Source organism: Nyctibius grandis, chromosome 11 (assembly GCF_013368605.1).
Source record: "Nyctibius grandis isolate bNycGra1 chromosome 11, bNycGra1.pri, whole genome shotgun sequence".
Taxonomy (NCBI): Eukaryota; Metazoa; Chordata; class Aves; order Nyctibiiformes; family Nyctibiidae; genus Nyctibius; species Nyctibius grandis.
Genome location: NC_090668.1, coordinates 10,553,603 through 10,572,224, shown reverse-complemented (window position 1 = coordinate 10,572,224; position 18,622 = coordinate 10,553,603). Strand labels below are relative to the sequence as shown.

The following is an 18,622-nucleotide window of genomic DNA, read 5'->3' as shown; positions in this document are numbered from 1 at the left end:
CATTGTATTATATAGGAAAATCCCTCAAGAATGGCAGTACTGATTCTCCTGGTGTTCTGCATTTGCATTATAGTATTCAGAGATGTGATTATAAGGTTTTGATTAATTAAGGGATCACAGTACTAAAAGTGAGGTCATGTGCAAGGATTTTTTCAGTACTTCAGTGTGTTTCTTGAAAGAAAAAAAAAAAAGAAAGAAAAAAACCCCAAAACAATCACTGAGCACAGAAACTTACGATTCCGTTCTGTACACTGAAGCCCAGCTGGTATTTTAAGTCCGGCCGTTTTATGAGGACAGTAGTAACAGGAGGACAGCTGACAATGTTCAGTTTGACTTGCGTTTGATTCTTGAGACCCTGTAAGATATTCCAAAAGTTAGTATTTCTGAAATGGATCTTAATTTGCTCTTTTGTTAGTGGTTTCCTAACTGCAAGAGTGTAAAGCAGCTGATCTGAGAAAGAACAGCTAGAGTTAACAGAAATCTGTTGTTACCTTAGAGATACATTTCTCTGTTTCATTTATTTTGCAAGGTATTTGGCCCAACCTAACATATCAAAATGTTGCCTTTAATTACTATAGAAACTTCAGGAAAGTCTTCAAGAAGAAACAAAACTGAATACTGCTTGCCCTTTACCAGCATCTGGCTAATTAATCTCCTGCTGCTGCTGCTCTTGGTAAATCTGCACAGACATTAGATTTAGTCTCAGTGATTAGAATAACGCATTCTGAGATTCCATCGTGTCTAGGGAATCTTCATATACTCACTTGATCTGTCCTGCAGTCTACCAGCCTCCATCCAGTTCATCTACATGGAGCCCAAAGAAGCATAGAAGATTTTAATCCTCAGATATTAATTTGGAGGCTGTGGGGAAGCCTGAAACTTTGAAGATATTTAAATAACTGAATTTAGGCAAGTTTTTCACACCTGGCCTTGTTTGTTATAGTCCAGTAACAAAGCTGCAGTCAAATTCTCCAGACCTAAATTTCTGTACATTATCACCCCGGAATCTCTGTTTCTAGTTCTACTTTTTGTTAACGACAGATTACTACTTTTTTTTTTTTTTGCAGTCGTACGAAAAATCCTATCTGCTGGAAATCTACAGGGTCGCTTGTCAGAATATTAAACATTCCTGCTGACTTACGATCTACAAAATATAGTTGTAAGTTTGGGGTACCTTTATGATCCCTTGGCATGTTGCAAGAGGTAGACCAACTAAACTGGTCCCATTAATGGACATAATTTGGTCTCCAATGCTTAGTTTTCCTGAACGGGCTGCAGGGCCTCCATTCATCATGTTAGCCAGGATAACGGTGGGTAGAATGGATCCCCATCCAGATTCCACAATCACTACCCCAAGAATTTCTCCCTTCTGCTTTTCTAGCTGGAGCTGCAATTAAAAAGAAAAAAAAAAAGTTTTTTTGCTCTGATTCATCCAAATTTGAGCACTAGCATCTCCGTTGTTTCTGAATAACACCTACAAATTACAGTAAGAATTCTATTCTTCCCATTAGGTAGTAGCGTGACTTCAAAAACACTGTTAGAACGGTATAGCACGTACCTCTTTCTTTTCAGGGGCATCCTCCACTCCTTCGTTGAAGGTCATGTAGGTCCTTATAATAAGCAAGAAACTAACACATTGGTTAACTCTATAGAAAGTGGTGGAACTGAATACCAAATAAATGAATGAATGCCAAAGAAGTTTGTATCCTTCTTGGAACCCGGCAGCTGGGGGAAGCCGCAACGTTTTGTGGCTCAGGCAATGCCTGGAACGCAGACTTGAGTTCAGCTCCACTTCTGGCATCACTGCTCAGGTTGTCTCTTGATCTTAGGGTTTGTCTGTCTTTATTTTCGGGCAATGATCTCTGATTATTGTTGTTATTGTTAACATTACTGTTATTATAACATTATTATTATTAATATTATTGAATATACTTGTACCTAGCATGTTAATCTAAGATCCCTGATGTGCTGATGTAATGTAAATGACGACTTCTCAAATATGGTGATGTTAACTGTTCAGTAATCATAGTATATCTAACTTTTACAGAAGAGGAGTAAGAGTTTAGGTAGAGAACGTACTCTTTCACAAAATACTGGGAATTATTTTCTTTCAAATGTGGAAGGACAGGAACATCATGAAGGCCACCTGACTTTTGTTGAAGCTGTCTATCAAGGCTTTGAACCAACTAGTATGCCACAACTCTGTCATTGTTTAAACATTCATAAACCAATTAAAAACAAAGGTGCCACAAAAATAATGACCTTTTTAATCACTTTGAAATGTGATGTATTTGTGTTTTTCTGTTCCGATTCTAAGTTAAACCAAGATTTGTTCAACTGAATTCTCTCGTTTGCTAGTAGAGAAATATTTTGTCATGCTTATATGCACATGAAAACACTTTATTGATATCTAGTGACTGCAGAGGTATAAACCTACACATCAGATCATAACCCTTCTATCTGCAGGTGTAGGTGAAAAATGTTCTCTTCCCAAGAACTCTGTACAAAAGAACCTGTAACGCTAGAAAAAATTTCTGAGTATGAGTAGGAAAGCTGTGACTGAAGGATTAAGCAATTTGCAGTTATCTCCAAGTAAGATTGCTTTAGGACTCAGCACAGAAACTCTGACGTTTGGAACATGGGCCAAATCCCTATCACACTGCAGCAACATAAGACAAAGCAGAATCTGGATGCAACTGCACTCACCACATTCTGGTTTGGAATGCCCGATATTACAGTGACTTTTGTATGAAATCTAAAATGTGGAATACATGGCTGTTGTACAGAAAGAATCCATTACATCCAAAATCAAATTTAAATAGTCACACTTATGTAATTCGGGGCACGCAAGGGAGATTCTTGCCTTTTCATGCATTATGAGTGTGAAACTCCATTTCATGTGGCAGTTTTGCTGGCGTTCTAATAGGGGAAGAAAACTTGGCCTGCTCAGTGCCACAGCATCCTGGACTCGTGGTCCTTGCATCTATTAAGTAAGAAATCACAATGTGCATTAAAAGGGACTGTCATCTCTTTCTTTATCAATACATTGGTAAAACATAAAAACATCTTACGCTGTGTACTGTGAATAGCACAGAGCTTATCTATGTCAGATGTAAATGTACTTTATTACTGTTCTGATCAATGGAAGCAGAAAGACCCTGAAAAGGAAAAGAAAAAATTCTATAAAATTATAAAGCTGCTTTTAGTAGCACAGTGTTGAAGAAGCAACACATCTTGAGATGTAAAGTCATCCTTAAAATGCCAAAAGATATTTCCATGAGAACTACATTCCTCTGAAAAAATGGATCAATCTGAAATGAAATTCCAAAACTACTTTACCTCTTTGCAGTTTTCTGAATTGGAAAAGTGTATGAGATCATCATTGTACATCTCTTGGGTATTGATGATGTCACTATATTCTTTCTGACTGAGATCCTCTGGGTTAATTCCATTGGCTCTTAAAAACTCTTGGTAAGCCACACTGAAAGCCTGACCAATTGACTGAGCTATCAGCTGTGCCTAGAATGTAGAACAAAACACAGCTCAGAGAAAGGACTGATGAACAGTTTACCACTGAAACCATAAGAAACAAGAGAGAGGTTGGATTTTAAGACAGAGTCGAAATAAAGGATCGTGCAAAGTTGCTACATTAGTATGGATATAAAGTCACTTTAAGGTCAGTTGTACAGAAAGAATCCATTACATCCAAAATCAAATTGCAAACTCCATTTAAAACCCCTGCTGCTCTCCTTTCATCAGTACGCCGCAGTAGCAAGCAGCCATATGCTATTTATGTACTCGTTCCAATAAATGCTGGAGAGTACCGGCTTTGTACCAATATGGAACAGAGCTTACACAAAAGACTCTCACAAACCCTGCTTCTCATCACGGTATATTTGCAGGAGTGAAGAGAGAACGGATGCTCTGCTTGCACATGCTTTCACAGACACGTAATGCACTGATGATTTTGGTTGTCGTGTCACCTGCTGCTTCTCCACCTTGGTTTTATAGGACTGAAAACACTGCTTCAACAAAACCATCTGCTCTCCTATTACTGCCATGATACCTGTCTCATATTCCCAGCAAACCAGTAATAGCCCTGCTTACCCACTGCACATCTACAATAGCTACTCCCATTAATACCTTGACTAGCAATGTCAGGGATGCTTTCAAGAATGCAGCCAGGGCCATGATTATAGCTTGTTATCTTCAAAATCCTGTGTCTTTATTAATTTTTGGAGCACTTATCTGCGCATATATTTTACTACAGTACGCAATAAAAGGTGACTTCCCATTACAGTGGGCCGTACAGTGAGTACAATTAATGAAACATTACAGTGACCGGTATTTGGATGTGTCAGAAGCATATAGACATTAGAAAGAAATCTACAGAAACTGGTGATGATACTAACAACTTTGCACATTCAGCACACTGCAAAAGTCAGCTAATTAAAGGATTACTGAACTGCCATAAAAATTACTTTCTTGTTCCACTAGATGGCACTGGAACACAGAGAAACACAGGTAGAACTAAGTGAAAGGAATCGGTTAATTTTTCTACACTTGACATTTTTTTATTTTCCTATTCTGAGTTTACTGCAGCTCACAGGAGAATGCCACATTGAGTTTTGTATATTTGTGGTTTTCAGGTATCGTATTCTGTCATCAGGGGATGACAGTAACTCCCAGTGATCTGAGGAGGAGTTAATTGCATCTGACAACATAACTCCCTAAAAATATTACTAATCAAACCTATAAAACTATTCTGGAAATGCAGCACACTTTCTTAGACAGTAGGTACATGCTAAATGCATTACGAATGCGTAGGGTTTTCTGGATAACATTGTAGATCTAAATCTTCTTGCAATCTACCAATCAGCTACACGGTGTTTTCTTTGATGCTAAAAGGTGGTCTTTTTATTTCACTTTTGCTGCAGCACACAAAAGCACCAATCTGCTTGACTGGATAATGATTTCAGAAAATCAAGACACAATAGCCTAGCCAGTCACAAACTCTTCCTTCATATTTTAAAACATCTTTTCAAATCTTATCAATATACCAAGAGGTTTGTAGTAGTACAGTAGTACAGGAGGCATCAAGAACATTTTTATATCATTCCATTATTAAAGTTTATCTCCAGTCCTTATTGACTTGTTTTTTCCATCTCCAATGCCATTGCTTTCTCTGTAGTTAGTCCTTTGCTTTCACCTCCATTCTACATTCTCAAAACAAACACATCTAGATGTCATATTCTATTCCTGCTAGTAACAGCCAGTTCTCACATCTTAATTTCATCTATATCTTGAAGTTTTTATGAATGTTTATGAAAATCTTCAGTGTTATGTACAACTTAAGAGATAATGTGATTAAGTTGCTTGAAAAGGTCACCCCAGCAAAGCAGTGGCAGAGCTGAGATACTAGGTCTGAGAACAATCCTAGTCTAGCACTCTAACCTTCAGCCAATGCTATTTCTCTTTCATAGGCTTAATTGCTTCAAAATAATGAAAATGATTGCTTAGCTCAAAAAATATGCAACTGGTGAGTTATGACTGTCCGAACCAAAGAACTCAATTCTTTTTTAATTCATATGACAAATCATATCTAAAGCTGTTCCCATATAACAATGGTCAGAAATGTTTACTACTGCCTATTACTTATACCTGTATCTCAACTGTCAAGTTAAAAACAGACAACAGATTTCCCTTTTTCTGTTTTCTTAGCTTGGTATTTTTTTCCCTAAATGTTTTAGGTTGAAGTCCCCTGGTCTGCCACTTCAGACCCAAGTATCTATTTCACTACTAAAACAAACCTGGACGTACGGTAGCAGTAAAGCAAGGTTATCTTCCTTTGCCACACAAGGTAAGAGCATGGCACGCCAGCACTTTTCACAGGGGTGAGGCAGGATGCAGCAGAGACGTACAGAACTCTTTTGCAACAGCTACTTCTGCAATCCTATTTTGAGAATGGCTCCAAGTTCTTTCATCTTTTGGTATTTCTGATGTAAGTGCAAAAGAGAACCTAAATTCTGAAGTAGTCACTCCTTTTTAAATGGAACGTTAAAAAAAACGTGGTTTAGGCCTAATATGGTATTAGATCTCAGAGTATCTTATGGCATAAAATGACTGAAATGATGCTTTCTGTTGTATAGATGTTCTGAGAGAGCAGTGAGAGTGAGTTCTTCCTAGCCTTTTACTTAAGAATTGCTAAACTCTTCTGGCTGTGAAGAAACATTTCTATAGAGAACTAAACTTTCTTAGCTCTGTTGCATTTATATAAAAATTCTAATTCATAATCTTTGCTAGGGATGAAAAAAGAGAATGGAAAAATAAACAGCTGAAGGTGTTCTTAAACATCAAAGGATCACGTTGCACGTTTGGGAGTACGTATACCAACTACAGGTAAGTAAGTTATAAGGGAGTAAGGACTGGGTAGATGGCAACATTGTGCCAGGCCCACCAAGCTGGTAGATGTTCTCAGCTTAAAAGAGGTCTAGAACAGTTCCACCTCATTGCCAAGTGTCTGGAGGCTTGTGTGTCATTGTGTGCTAACCTGCTGAACTAAAGGATCCAGTCTCGGATGAATGATCAATTTGATATCCCATAAATTAATTTTGGCCACGAATGGCTGTCGACTTCCAGACAACTCCAAATGATTAGGTACTAAAGCATTTGGGGAAGCACTGTTGAAAGCACACAAATTATTATATAACAAGAGACACAGTGGGTATTTTGGGACTGAGGAGGAGACATGAATTTGTGGAGACAGAAAAGAGAGATGAATATGGACAAACAACTGGCTAATGTTTCCACAGATTACCTGTAGCTTCAATCAGAAAAGATTATTGACAACAAAAATTCATTCAAGAAACTAGACATAATTTCAGAGATTCTCTAAATGATAAATAAATTTAATTCCATTTACTTACATCCTCCGATTCAAAGACGTGGCATATCATTTTGTACTGCTTTTTTCCTTCCTGGGCACCAGGTGTTGTTTCAATACAGTCTTGAGAAGCTGATCTTGGCATGCGGCGTCGCGCCATTAAAACCACAATGTTACCAATATCGGCAATATACGAGATTGTGCGCAGCGCGTGATCCATCATTGTTTCCTACATAAAGCAAAGAGAAATAGAGTCATTCTTCACGCCTGCTGCTATTCTACAAATGCTGCATCTTCCCTCTCCTTGATGGCCTGTTGCTTGAGAATGACAAAACCTAGAGATGCACTTTCTCCGGGCCCAGATCTGCCATTCCCTACGCAGTCAATGGGCCCGAACTCTAACTGAAGACATAGTGACTGTTCAAGAAATTGGCTTCAGTGGAAGTGTTGCCTGAGCACATGGTTGCTATGGGAAGCAATAATGAAGATCTATACTGATGTTTTATAAACATTTTCATGGTGTTGGAAAATTATGTTTCCCTTTTACATTGGTTTTGCTGAAAAAAGCAGGTGCATTTCACTATGACAGAACAAGTTTTAGGGAAGTCGGGTATATGAGAAAATGTTATAATTTCCTGATTTTTTAAAAATTATGTTCTAATAAGATATTGCTGTATTATATAGCAATAATATCTCAGGTAACATTTTCTCATACACATCAAAGAGATACTTACTTTCCTTGTAAGGAGCTATGAAGGCAGTATTTCACCTTCTCTGTAGGCAGAATTTTTAATACTTTTTCTGGCTACCTACATATCTCGGATCAGTTTGGAGGGAACTGGTCTAGTGTCTGGGCTCACAGTCAAAATCCTGTTCCAGTCAATGTTATTAGGCTGCCAATTCGGTTGTGCTGGGAACTCAACTCAGAAGAGCCACTGCCTGTGAGAATGATTTTAAGTGGAAACCTGTCCAAGCTTCATCCCAATGAACATTTCTTAAGAACACTGTGAAGACTACTAAATATAAAGTCTTGAAAGTTCCTGCCTCTCTCTCAAATCCCTGAGCTCTGCATCCTTTTAATTACTTTAGCCTTTTAAACGCTTATTTTACTTTCTGCTATTAGCAGGGAAATCCCAACCTACTACTTACAAATGTTTTTCTTACAGGAATATATTATTATTCAGTGGCTTTGACTAAGTATTGAGTTGCCTCGGACAACTGAAAACTGAGCGTGTATTTGTAGTCAGAGAAGGATATGTTGTCACTAAACTTCTTTTGTTTCAGATACTACTACTTTATCTTTTGTTTCCATCTTCAGTTCAGGCTTCTATCAATTGCTTCTTACATAAAAGAGCAATAAGGTCCTAGAAGGAAGAGCCTTCAAGGACATTTTATAACAGTTTCTGTGCACCACTAAGTATGAACTTGTAGTAAGTTTTATTATTTCTGAACTAAGCATTAAGTATGAATAAATTAATGTGGCTCAACAGCTAGCAGTCTCATTTTCATTAAAAGGTTTCTATATGTAAAATAATGTTATTTTAATAAAACAATGCATGTGGCATTGCTACAGGGATAATGAATATCAAAGGATTTTGATACATTCAGGACTGCAAAGACAAACAGAATGATATACTTGTTTACACTAATGTTTTAGACAATTATTTGTACCTTTATACAGGTTTTATTCAAGATACTGATTAAGCAACCTGATTTCTCCTTTAGTTTTTTTTTTAAATAAAAATAAATATAAAATAAAAAGCCACAACTTCTCTAAGTTCACAGAAAGGAGTCTTACTATGCAAGATATTCCATAATGGTAAGAACCTTTTAGGTTTAAAATGAGAGTTTTAGGAATGCTTATGCAATCAAGTAATCTGATTGACTGTACTTCCTTTAAGTGCCTTGAAAAAAATCACCGTTACTGAAGTCTGTGTATAATTACGGAGGAAGAGAAATTCCTAGGAAAAAAGGTAATATAACTTATGTTCGTAATGCTTATCTGGCTGATATTTTGACAATTTAGACAAAAGATTAGAAAAAGCCTCCTAGCTATAGGGACCCATAGAAGCCATAAAATGGTATTTTAAGGCAGTGGTGATTTACGTTTTCTCCTGAGGAGACATTCAAGGACTGTCTGGTGCAGTTCACTGCGTGGCTGTCCTGTCCCTCCTCACCCCACTACTGCCCACATGTCACCGTCTGACTTGAGGTGCTCATCTTCTGTCCTTGGAGCATTCAGCCTTTGCTCCCTCTCAGTTTCAAACAAAGCCAGACTCTACTTTGCCATCATGTGAGTAAAATGCCTGTGTCCTGCTACAATGGTCACGCGATATGTGCACTTCTTGGGTGACAAAGAGGAGACTGCAGGAGGCTCATGAGAGGTAATTTCAGTATCAGGCTGCCAGGGTAATTAATTCAGTGCTCAGACATGGCTGGTGTGCTGTACTGAATCCAATCTGTTGCCATTGGTTGAACATCCTTGTTTTAAGGGAAAAAAAGAGTCCAAATCCTATTTTTAAGGGGACATTGAAAGCTGAGTTTTTGTAGGTTTCTTAAACTGGATGCTGCTTACTTTAAAACCTTATGCTAAGTACTTAATTAAGATAAAGCTTTTTATCAAAACAAAGACCAAGAAAGTGCCTCCAAACCATGCTTTGTTAGCTTTGTTTTCTATAATTTCTTTACATATATTGCCATTGTAGAGATGAACTGTTCTCTTCTTTAAGAAACAGAAAGGGCCCATCTGAAAAATCCTTCTTGCTGGGTTGTTGGTCAGTTTGGACAGTTTTCCAGACTTACTTATTGCTCAAACTGGAAACAACCAGAAGCATAATAGTTTTGTTGATGAAACTAGTTGAGGATGACTCCTTCCCCGCCGCCTACCCGAACAGCGAAAAACATCCACCAAATTCTGCCTGAACTGGAATTAAAAAATACTTATTATTGAATCAATTCATTTTGCTTTACTTTGTGATCTCTATTAGTTTTATGTCAGTAAATTGCTTTCTGGTGCGTAAAGTATCTTTGGTTCTTGGCCAAGACTGAGGTTGTCTCTGCGGCTTTTGGCATCTGCTTGGACACATATGTGGATATTTCTAATGTGAAGAAAGAAAAAATGACTACAGGTTTGTTGTTTGTTTTGTTTTGCTTTTTTTAACTAAGAAGGCCTTTTGGTTTTTTCATGTTCGTTTTTTTTTTTTTAATTATTTGCTGGTGGCTCTTGACATGTATCAGAATATCCCACTGAGCAGCATGAGATCAGTTTTCATCTAACTCAATCATATTAGACAACTGAGATACCCTCCTTGCTGTGTCTGTCGTGGCAGGGTTTCCCTTAATATCTGATCTTCCAAAAAAACCAATAATGTGGTATGAGATAATATACGACTTTCATCATTTAGATAAGCAGCAGCATCATCCTTTATATAAACAGCTAGGTATTAGTTTACCATTAGTTGAACAAATCTCTAAGGCCTAAGAGAGAAAGATTGTTTCTCAAGTCGACAACAGTAATTGTTTTAAGAATTTCAGTGCAATTTAACTTGACAGAGAGAGAAAAATATAAACATTGTTTCTCAGAACCACCTGTCTCACTGCAGAGAATCACTACCTGTAAAATTATTGTAATGATTCTTCTCAGGCTTGAAATAAAATATTCTATGTTTATCCCTGAACTATGAAAAGTGATGATGGTTAAGGGATGGTTTGGGGGGTGTCTCTAAGGGTTGCAGGGGCTCAATAGGATTTATAGCACTTCTGTTAGTATGGAAAAATGTTTTATAATGGACATCTCAGCAGGATCTTGGGAGCTCTGCAGAGATAACTGCTTTTCAGCAGTCTGCACTAAGTATTCTGTAAGGGTGTCATCATACATGCAGTGTGCACAAGAGTCAATGGACTGGGAAAATGAATGCATTTAACCTCTCCTGCCAAGAAAGTCTTTCTGTCCTTACCATCACGCAGAAGTTACTCTGGGTTTTTTTGTATTTTGTCCTTGTAGGGGTGAAAGCAGTCATTCCCTCACTCCCTCCCAGCTCTTTCCTGTCTAATGCAATTACAATTAGGAATAAGGCAAATAATATATAGTGACTGTTAATATGTCTTTACTTTTGACTTAACTCATGACTTGACTTTTTCCTTTCTCACTCCATATTCCATTCTGCTCTATCTTCCATTACCATTATCTTACTTTCACTCTCTCTCCTCTTTTGTTACTCTCCCATGAATCCCTCCATCTCTTCCCATCTGCTTCTCTATTCTTTTCCCTCCCTAGAAAAGGGACCCTTTTCTAGTCCCATCCATTCCATCCTCGTTATCCCTATATGTGTCCTTAGAAATTCAGCCTCTCTCTTGGCCTTTTCAAAACCCTGTTGTATAGTTTCCTGTCCAGATTCCCCTTTCTCAGAATCTCCCTTCCTTTCTAAGGAGCTCGTTTAGAATCCCATTTGTTGTCCCTCTTGAAACCCTAACACCTGAAGGAGGAAAACCTAAGCGTTTTCTAAGCTTTCAAGTGATGTAGTCCTGTGGGACTGTGAATTAGCCTAACCAGTCAGAAGATCTGATGGAACCAGTCATCTGCCAGAGGCTCTGCACATACACATTTGTGACCTCTGTATCTTTTTCTCTACTAGTTTTCCCAGTTGCTTCACTCCCAGCTTCTCTTCACTGAATGAGCAAGAAGATGGGAGAGGCTGCTGTGATATTTCTTCTGGTTTTGTGCCCTGATTGCAAGCCCACAAAGCTGCAGCAGTCAGGGAAGAATTGCTCTCATATGAAGCAGGCATGTGACCAAACCTAAATTTGCTTCTAGCACATACACTAAACAGGTGGTCAACTTGGGCTGAATGTATTCAGTAACTAAAAGCATAAGCAACGAAAAAGTGGCAGGGGTGCCATTTCCTAGTGTTGCTGAGGGCAACAGAATCACCAGAGCTGGCTCTGTTCCAGTGTGGCAATACACCTCACTGGTACTACTCGGCATTTTGAACCCTGCTTCCTGTCATTTTTTAACTGAGAATTTTACATTTAAAATCAGCTGCTACCTCATGTGAGCTATACCACACTACAGATGGATTAAAACATGGATGGCACACTGCAGAAATAGGTTTTACATAATTGATAAAGCCATGAAAGAACAGATTGTCTGTGCCAGCTGCCACACCAGTTGAAATAGACCTATGGTAATTACACCAGTCAGGAAACTTCACTAGATCTGAAAAATATTACCAAGCCAAAAAATGCAAAAGCATGCCAACAGCAATCATAAAAAGTCATGGGAATAAGTCTCTTACAGCTCTCTGAAGGACCCACTGTAAAAACAAAACAGGAAGGCAAAACACCCAGGGCAAATGCCAGAGAGCTTGTAATTGTGATAAATTCCAATATTGCTGTTTTCATCTAGTTGAACAGCTCATACGAGACACCATTCCTTATAGTGCATTGCATTTTGTATCACTAGAAATCTCAGGGGAATCAGGAAAAGAAGATGACAGTTACTTTGACAAAGTGCTTATGGTCTGCCTCAAAGGACTTTCCTTTTTTATTTTTAAAAGGGCTGGCGTTCAGCTGAAATGCTGAACTATTTAAAGAAGGGAAAGAGTGACTTCCACTAAGACTCATCCTTACTCAACAAAGAGAACTTACCTATTTACTGCCATACATTCCAACTATAAACCGTGGCTGTTCATTTATTGGTAATTGTCTATAGTCATCTTTACACTGATAATTACTAGCATTTTATTTTCTGCTACTGCAAAAAGTAGTCATAAGCTTTGATGATATACTCTCTGGATGATGCCTGTTTACCATGAGGTCAAAAAAAGGCTGAGCCATAACGAATAGTGGTATTGGTTATCATAGATGAAATGCAGTATCAGGATGATTTATGGGTGGCAGATTGTAAATATTGCTGCCTATGTGAGACGGGATATTCTACTCCTCATCTGGCTCCATCTCTTGGGAGTTCTAGTGGCATGTTAAGGACATCTGCTTATGTTAAAAGAAAAATAATCTATTTCCTGGAGATACTATCATTACCCGCACATTAAAAGATAGTAACGCGCTCTTAAATTTCAGGAAGAAGTAGGTGCCTCGTGGTTTGCATTGTTAGAAAAACAAATTATACACTCATTGAAAACAAAACAAAATCCTAAATGTAGAGTGCTACATTTGTCTTTACTGAAATATCTGCTGTAGTTTCAGCTTCTTCGGTTAGCCATGACATTTCTGAACTCTGATCTTATACACAAGATACAAGTTCAATAACCATTTTCTCTTTCCATCTTCTAAGTCGTTTGTGAAAATATTGAACAGTACTACATCAAAGAAACATGCTTGTGGGTCTCCCTCTGCTCTTTATCTCTTTATATTGCCATCTACATGGCAATATATCAGAAATAAGTACACACTCAGAAATTTTTTTAGCCTGCTTGTATCTAGATCATATAATCTAGAAAATATTATGTAAGATAAAAGCCTTTATTTAAGAAAACAGGTGATGTGTGCTGCTTCTGTGCCATGGACAAATATATTTCCCACCACAAAAGAAAACGACTAATTTGACATGATTTACTTTTGACAAATCTGTGCTGACGCTTGCTCATCTCTATTCACAAACTGCCTACAAAGCGTTTGTCTGCTTTGATATCTTTCTGACAGTTAAACTTACCTATAATCCTTGGTCTGTTCTGCTACTAAAAAAAAGAAAGACTAAATATTACCTTCCTAAGTTCTGGAAGAGTATCACTGAAAGGATAGCATAAGGTCGCTCCAGCCATTTTTCCAAACACTACCAGATGAATTTTCTAGTTTGGCTGTATCTTAGCTTAACTAAGCACTTTCTAAATGGTTTGTTCTTTAATGTAAGTTGAGATCTTATTATTTTTCAACTACTATTAGCTGCATACAGTGGAGTTTTTTACAGAAAACTAAAGCAAAAAAGGTCACTAAAATTTCCCTTTTCAAAGGCTCTCATCAGAAGGAAAATCTGAAGACTTTCTGTAAGTATGATCAGTGTCTCAGAGATCTTGTGAGATTATTATACTCAATATTGGGATCTATGTATAAATTATATGTATTTAATTGTAAATTCCTTAAAAAAAATCCTTCTTATGAAGGTAGTCTCTTATTGAATATGTATTCCTAGAAGATGAAGCTGATTATTGCTGTGGTGTCCAGATGCTTCTTTAATATGAATAGTTAATAATTTACTTTAGGCAAAGAGGATGGTAGCTCAGATGTGATTTATGGAAAAAATGGAGGTTAAATGTTAAAAATGGCAAGATACAAATAGCTTAGTCAAAGCAGCAAATGACTTCCCTGTTAGACCGTAAATTTGGGTACTGAAGCCGTTTCAGAGAAACAGGGTACATGCATTCTGAAAGACTTTTGAATCTTTTCCTAAATTGAATTATAGATCTCAGTAACATGCAGACATTTTCCAATACATCAAATAAGCAAAATTAGTGCCAGTATCACTATACTGGCAAATGGCAAGTGTTATAGCAACAGCAGACCTAACACTGCTCTTTCTGAATATTCTCACAACAGTGAATTTATCCAAATTCAGTAAAGTTTCCCACTGATAGCATAAGGGCACAGTCTAACTCAACATTATTCTTGAAGAGTTTTAATCATAACTTACCTGTGTGTCTGCATTTAAAACTTTGATTCTCTGTGTGGAGATGAACAGATCCACTTCAGTCAAAGCCTGGGAATCTCCCTCTGAAGTCTAAAAGACAGATGCTTTGTTACAAGGGGAATTTTAATTTTGTCTTTAAAATGACAAATTCACTGATCGCTTCGAGCGTAATGTGATGTGAGGCGATCACACTGTTAAACCACTACAACGATGGCTAGTCAAAGGTGTTTCTAAATACATGCAAAGAATCCATTTATTGCATAGAAAGAGTGAAGCAAACTGATTTTGTGGGTAAGAGTGAATTTTCGGAGCCCGTGGGACTGACAGCTCAAGTACTAAAATTATCTATTTTTAGCTAGAACAAGAGAAAGAGTATGGCTGTTTCCTCCCCACTGTCTCATCAATGCACTTCAGAACTTGAGGCACCCGAATTGAGAAAGTCGGAGAATTGAGAGAGTGACTTACCCCCCATCAGCTGCTTAGCCCTTGCCATCTTCAGTGAGCTCACCACAAAAGTGCAAGCTGGTGCTCAGTACTGTGGTGGGTTTTGGGGTTTTTTTTAGATTTTTAATTTCCTTTTTTTCTAGAAAATAACAAACTGAGTGCTGAACTAATATTTCTCTCATATCACAAAAAGCCATCAGCTGACTTTTAGACTTCAACTTCTGAGTACTGCTTACTAGGTAAACAGTTCCATATCCCACTAGAAAACATGGTCACAGAGCAAGTGGGATTGCAGTGAAATGCCACATGGTTTCCTAAGTGTGAGTCCTGGCTCTGCCCATGTGAGAAAACAGGAGAGGAAGTGGCAAAGCAGCTGCTACCTCTCACTGAAGCATCATCCAAGAGCTTACCTAATACTCTTGAGTTCCAGCAGGAACCTATTTATTATTTATTATTCCTCCAGGGTACTTGTCCACAGTGCACTTATTGCAACTGGTATTTAGCAGCACGCATGTTAGCAGCCTCAGAATAAAATGGCCACAGACTGTATCACCCTGTGCTAAAGGCAGGCATCAGTCTCCAGGTCAGAGACTGGTTCTTTGATGGAACAGTGCAAGGAAGAATGATGTATTTGCTGCTCTTTTCTGTAGTTATAAAGGCTTAGCTATAATTCATTCAGATTATTTTTATTTTAATTAAATCTCATCTAGCAAAATACAAAGCCAGTACATACTTTTGCAGAGATTACTTGCATTGCTTTCATCCAAGACCATCAAAAGAGCAAGGTTAATTTTAGTGATATTTTTGTCAACTGTATTTCGTTGACTGAAGTATAGTTTTTAACTGAGTGAAAGGTCTCCTGTATGAATTGTTCTGGCTACTACCTGGTAAATTTATTTTATTTGTTTTTAAATATTGACACTAATTTAATAAATATACAGTAAATCACAGGAACAGGAAATACATCTTACTGCTTTGGTTAGTAAAATAAAAATAAGCATTCAATTAAAAAAAAAAATCTCCCAGATAACATTGGCTGTGTATCTGGACTAAACAAATCACAGGTATTCAACAGAAGAAGAGCAGCAGAGAGGCACTCCAGCAAATGAACAATGAAGAAAATGAGCTCATTTTATTCCATTCAGTGTTCTACTACTTAATGAAGAAGAAACCAAAATGACAACTTTATGAGGACCCATAATGAAAGACAACGCTCCATGGAAAACAAGTACAACAGAAATGTAAGTAAACATCAGCATTCAAGAAAAACAGTTTACACACCGCTTTTTTCTTGATTTTAGCCGCCTTTTGCATCCTCTGAGGAGTAGCATAAAAAAAGAATGTAGACAGATGTACACACAAAGAAAGAGAAAAGACAGCGTGGGAAGTCAGGGAAATCTTTTGACTATGAATCCTTGGATTTTTAACCAAAAAAGCACTTTTTTACACAGCTGTATGAAGCAGTCTATGCTACATTATTTACACAGAAATTGTTCACTGTAAATAACACCAAATCCAAACACAATAGTAATGAATCTTCTTGTCCTAAAAAAGTACTAATTCAATATAGTGAGCGTAATCTTCACAATTTGTAGTAAGTTAAAGGAATTAATGACATAGGAGGAAAACCACAGTCAAATAATGTGCTTTGCCATTGGAATATTTCCTAATTGCAATCTGCAATTTGTCTTTAATACTTGAATTCTTCATACAGCTTCCAAACGATTTTGAATAGACTCTGGAATAATTTATATGTTGTTCCTCAGAGATGCTGGATGGATTTTCATAATAAGCACTGGCAACTAGCGGTATTTACAGTACTAGATCTATACTCACGTAAGTGCACTTCAGAATAGGTTTGAAGCTGCAGATCCTGTACTGCTTAGAGATCAACTGTCAAAGGATCAGAGAGTATTCTACAAACCACAAAAATCCCCTACCTTAACACGGCTCACTGCCTCTTGGGCCTGCATCATTCTTATGTTTTTGGAAGGGTTGCGCTCAGAGAGCAGCTGTGTAGAGCCCAGGTAATTGGCTGCAAAGATGATTCCATCAATGAGGTCTTCAGGTTCACAAGGTCCTGGAACTGACATGAGACATTTACAGTTACTGCCTTTCAGAAGAGGGTAGAGAGATGAGAAATTTGAATAAAGGATATTGAGGCTTGAACAAGCTTTTTAATACCTTTTCTAATATGAAACAGGTGAAGAAATCCAGTGCAAAATAAACAATGTTTTTCCCTATAATTATTTCCCCCAAAAATATTAACCAAACATACAGTATTTAAAATATTGCATAATGGTTTGATTGTGGAATTCTAGAGGAAAATCACTGGAAAATTTTTGCTGTGCTGCACTGATAAACACATTGGAATTATTTGCAAGTTTCAGAAAGGCTGATGATAGGTTCCTTTATCATAACTGTCTTACTGTTTATATGTATGACTGTTACAGTGCACGAGCTAAACTTCTGCTTGAATAGAGATCTGTGTTTCCACATTTTTTGAGATGTTTGTAGAAGTCCTCAAACATTATCTCTGGCAAAAATGCTGATGGACAATGGGCACAAAGGTGTACTTTGCTTCAGCAAAGGTCCACCATGAAACTTAAAAAAGTTTAGGAAACAAAAGTAGTTCTCTTGATGCTGTTTAGTCATGTGTAAGGCCTGAATTCAGAGACTGATGGAAAATACAGTTCCCAGCCCGGTACAGATTGTATAAACTGAGAGGTGGAGAAACATGCTTCAGTACAGGAGGTCAATAAAACGTTCAGGATCTAATCAATAGCATCTGCACAACAGGTCACACAGCCTTTTCCTCTGATAGCAGGGTAGTCACAGAAGGCAGTTATGGAAAAGGAGCATGTGGAAAGAGTATGAAAATTTCATGTTAAAAAAGAGAGGCCTAAAACTTAGTCTCATACATCTGGTACTTGTTTCAGCATGCAACAAAATACTAATGTTGCATCATATTGACATCTTGTTTCAAGGACAGCAAGGAGGGAAATTAATTAAAGATGTGAATTTAATGTTAAATTAGCAAAACTTTATTGGATACCTGCAGCAAGAAGCTCATTCAAAATTAAAGTGGCTTTAATTTTGTTTTCCTTCATTCATTTCAGGCTAAGTAAATCAGGCTAAATTGAATCAAGCTTGCTTTAACTGTGAAATACGCTTACCCACATAGTATTTAAATCAGTTTAACTAACCTACTTTAGTAGTTAATTTAGATTAATTTTCTTGAAATATTTTGTGTGTCTGAAGACAAGTAAAATTTAAATTCTTGGTACAAATTCTAATACAGTTATTACTACATCAAAGAAAGACCAAAATTCTAAGAGTCTGCAGGATTTGTCAACAAAAAAAGTTGTGCTAGTTATTTAAAACATATCAGTCCCTTAATCTATCTTCCTTCCACCCCAAAAACTCTGGCTGAACTCAGGAAAGCTTGTTTTCTCTTCAATTATTTTCTTGAACGTAGAATTTGGCACACTTCTGGTTATATCAGTGCTTTGTACCTCTTTGAGCACGACATTTTTGTCTTGATTTCCAAGTCATTGGTAGGCTATGTCAAAGGCACCTTCCTTTCAAAGACATGTTGAGAGATCTATTTTTACGTGTACACTGCTAGCATCTCTGAGCATGAAACAGTAATC

The 18,622-nt window shown here is 37.4% G+C and overlaps 1 protein-coding gene across 1 annotated transcript in view; it reads right to left on the bottom strand.

The window, feature by feature from the left end:
- Positions 1 to 18,622, bottom strand: part of APBA2 (amyloid beta precursor protein binding family A member 2) — a 96,598-nt gene that overhangs the window by 8,158 nt on the left and 69,818 nt on the right. The window contains exons 5-11 of the mRNA XM_068410401.1: positions 16,910 to 17,055; positions 16,251 to 16,286; positions 14,529 to 14,615; positions 6,927 to 7,112; positions 3,340 to 3,519; positions 1,175 to 1,387; positions 236 to 355 (exon numbers count right to left, since the gene is read on the bottom strand). Of these exons, the coding sequence (XP_068266502.1) occupies positions 236 to 355; positions 1,175 to 1,387; positions 3,340 to 3,519; positions 6,927 to 7,112; positions 14,529 to 14,615; positions 16,251 to 16,286; positions 16,910 to 17,055 (968 nt within the window). The remainder of the gene's footprint in view (positions 1 to 235; positions 356 to 1,174; positions 1,388 to 3,339; positions 3,520 to 6,926; positions 7,113 to 14,528; positions 14,616 to 16,250; positions 16,287 to 16,909; positions 17,056 to 18,622) is intronic.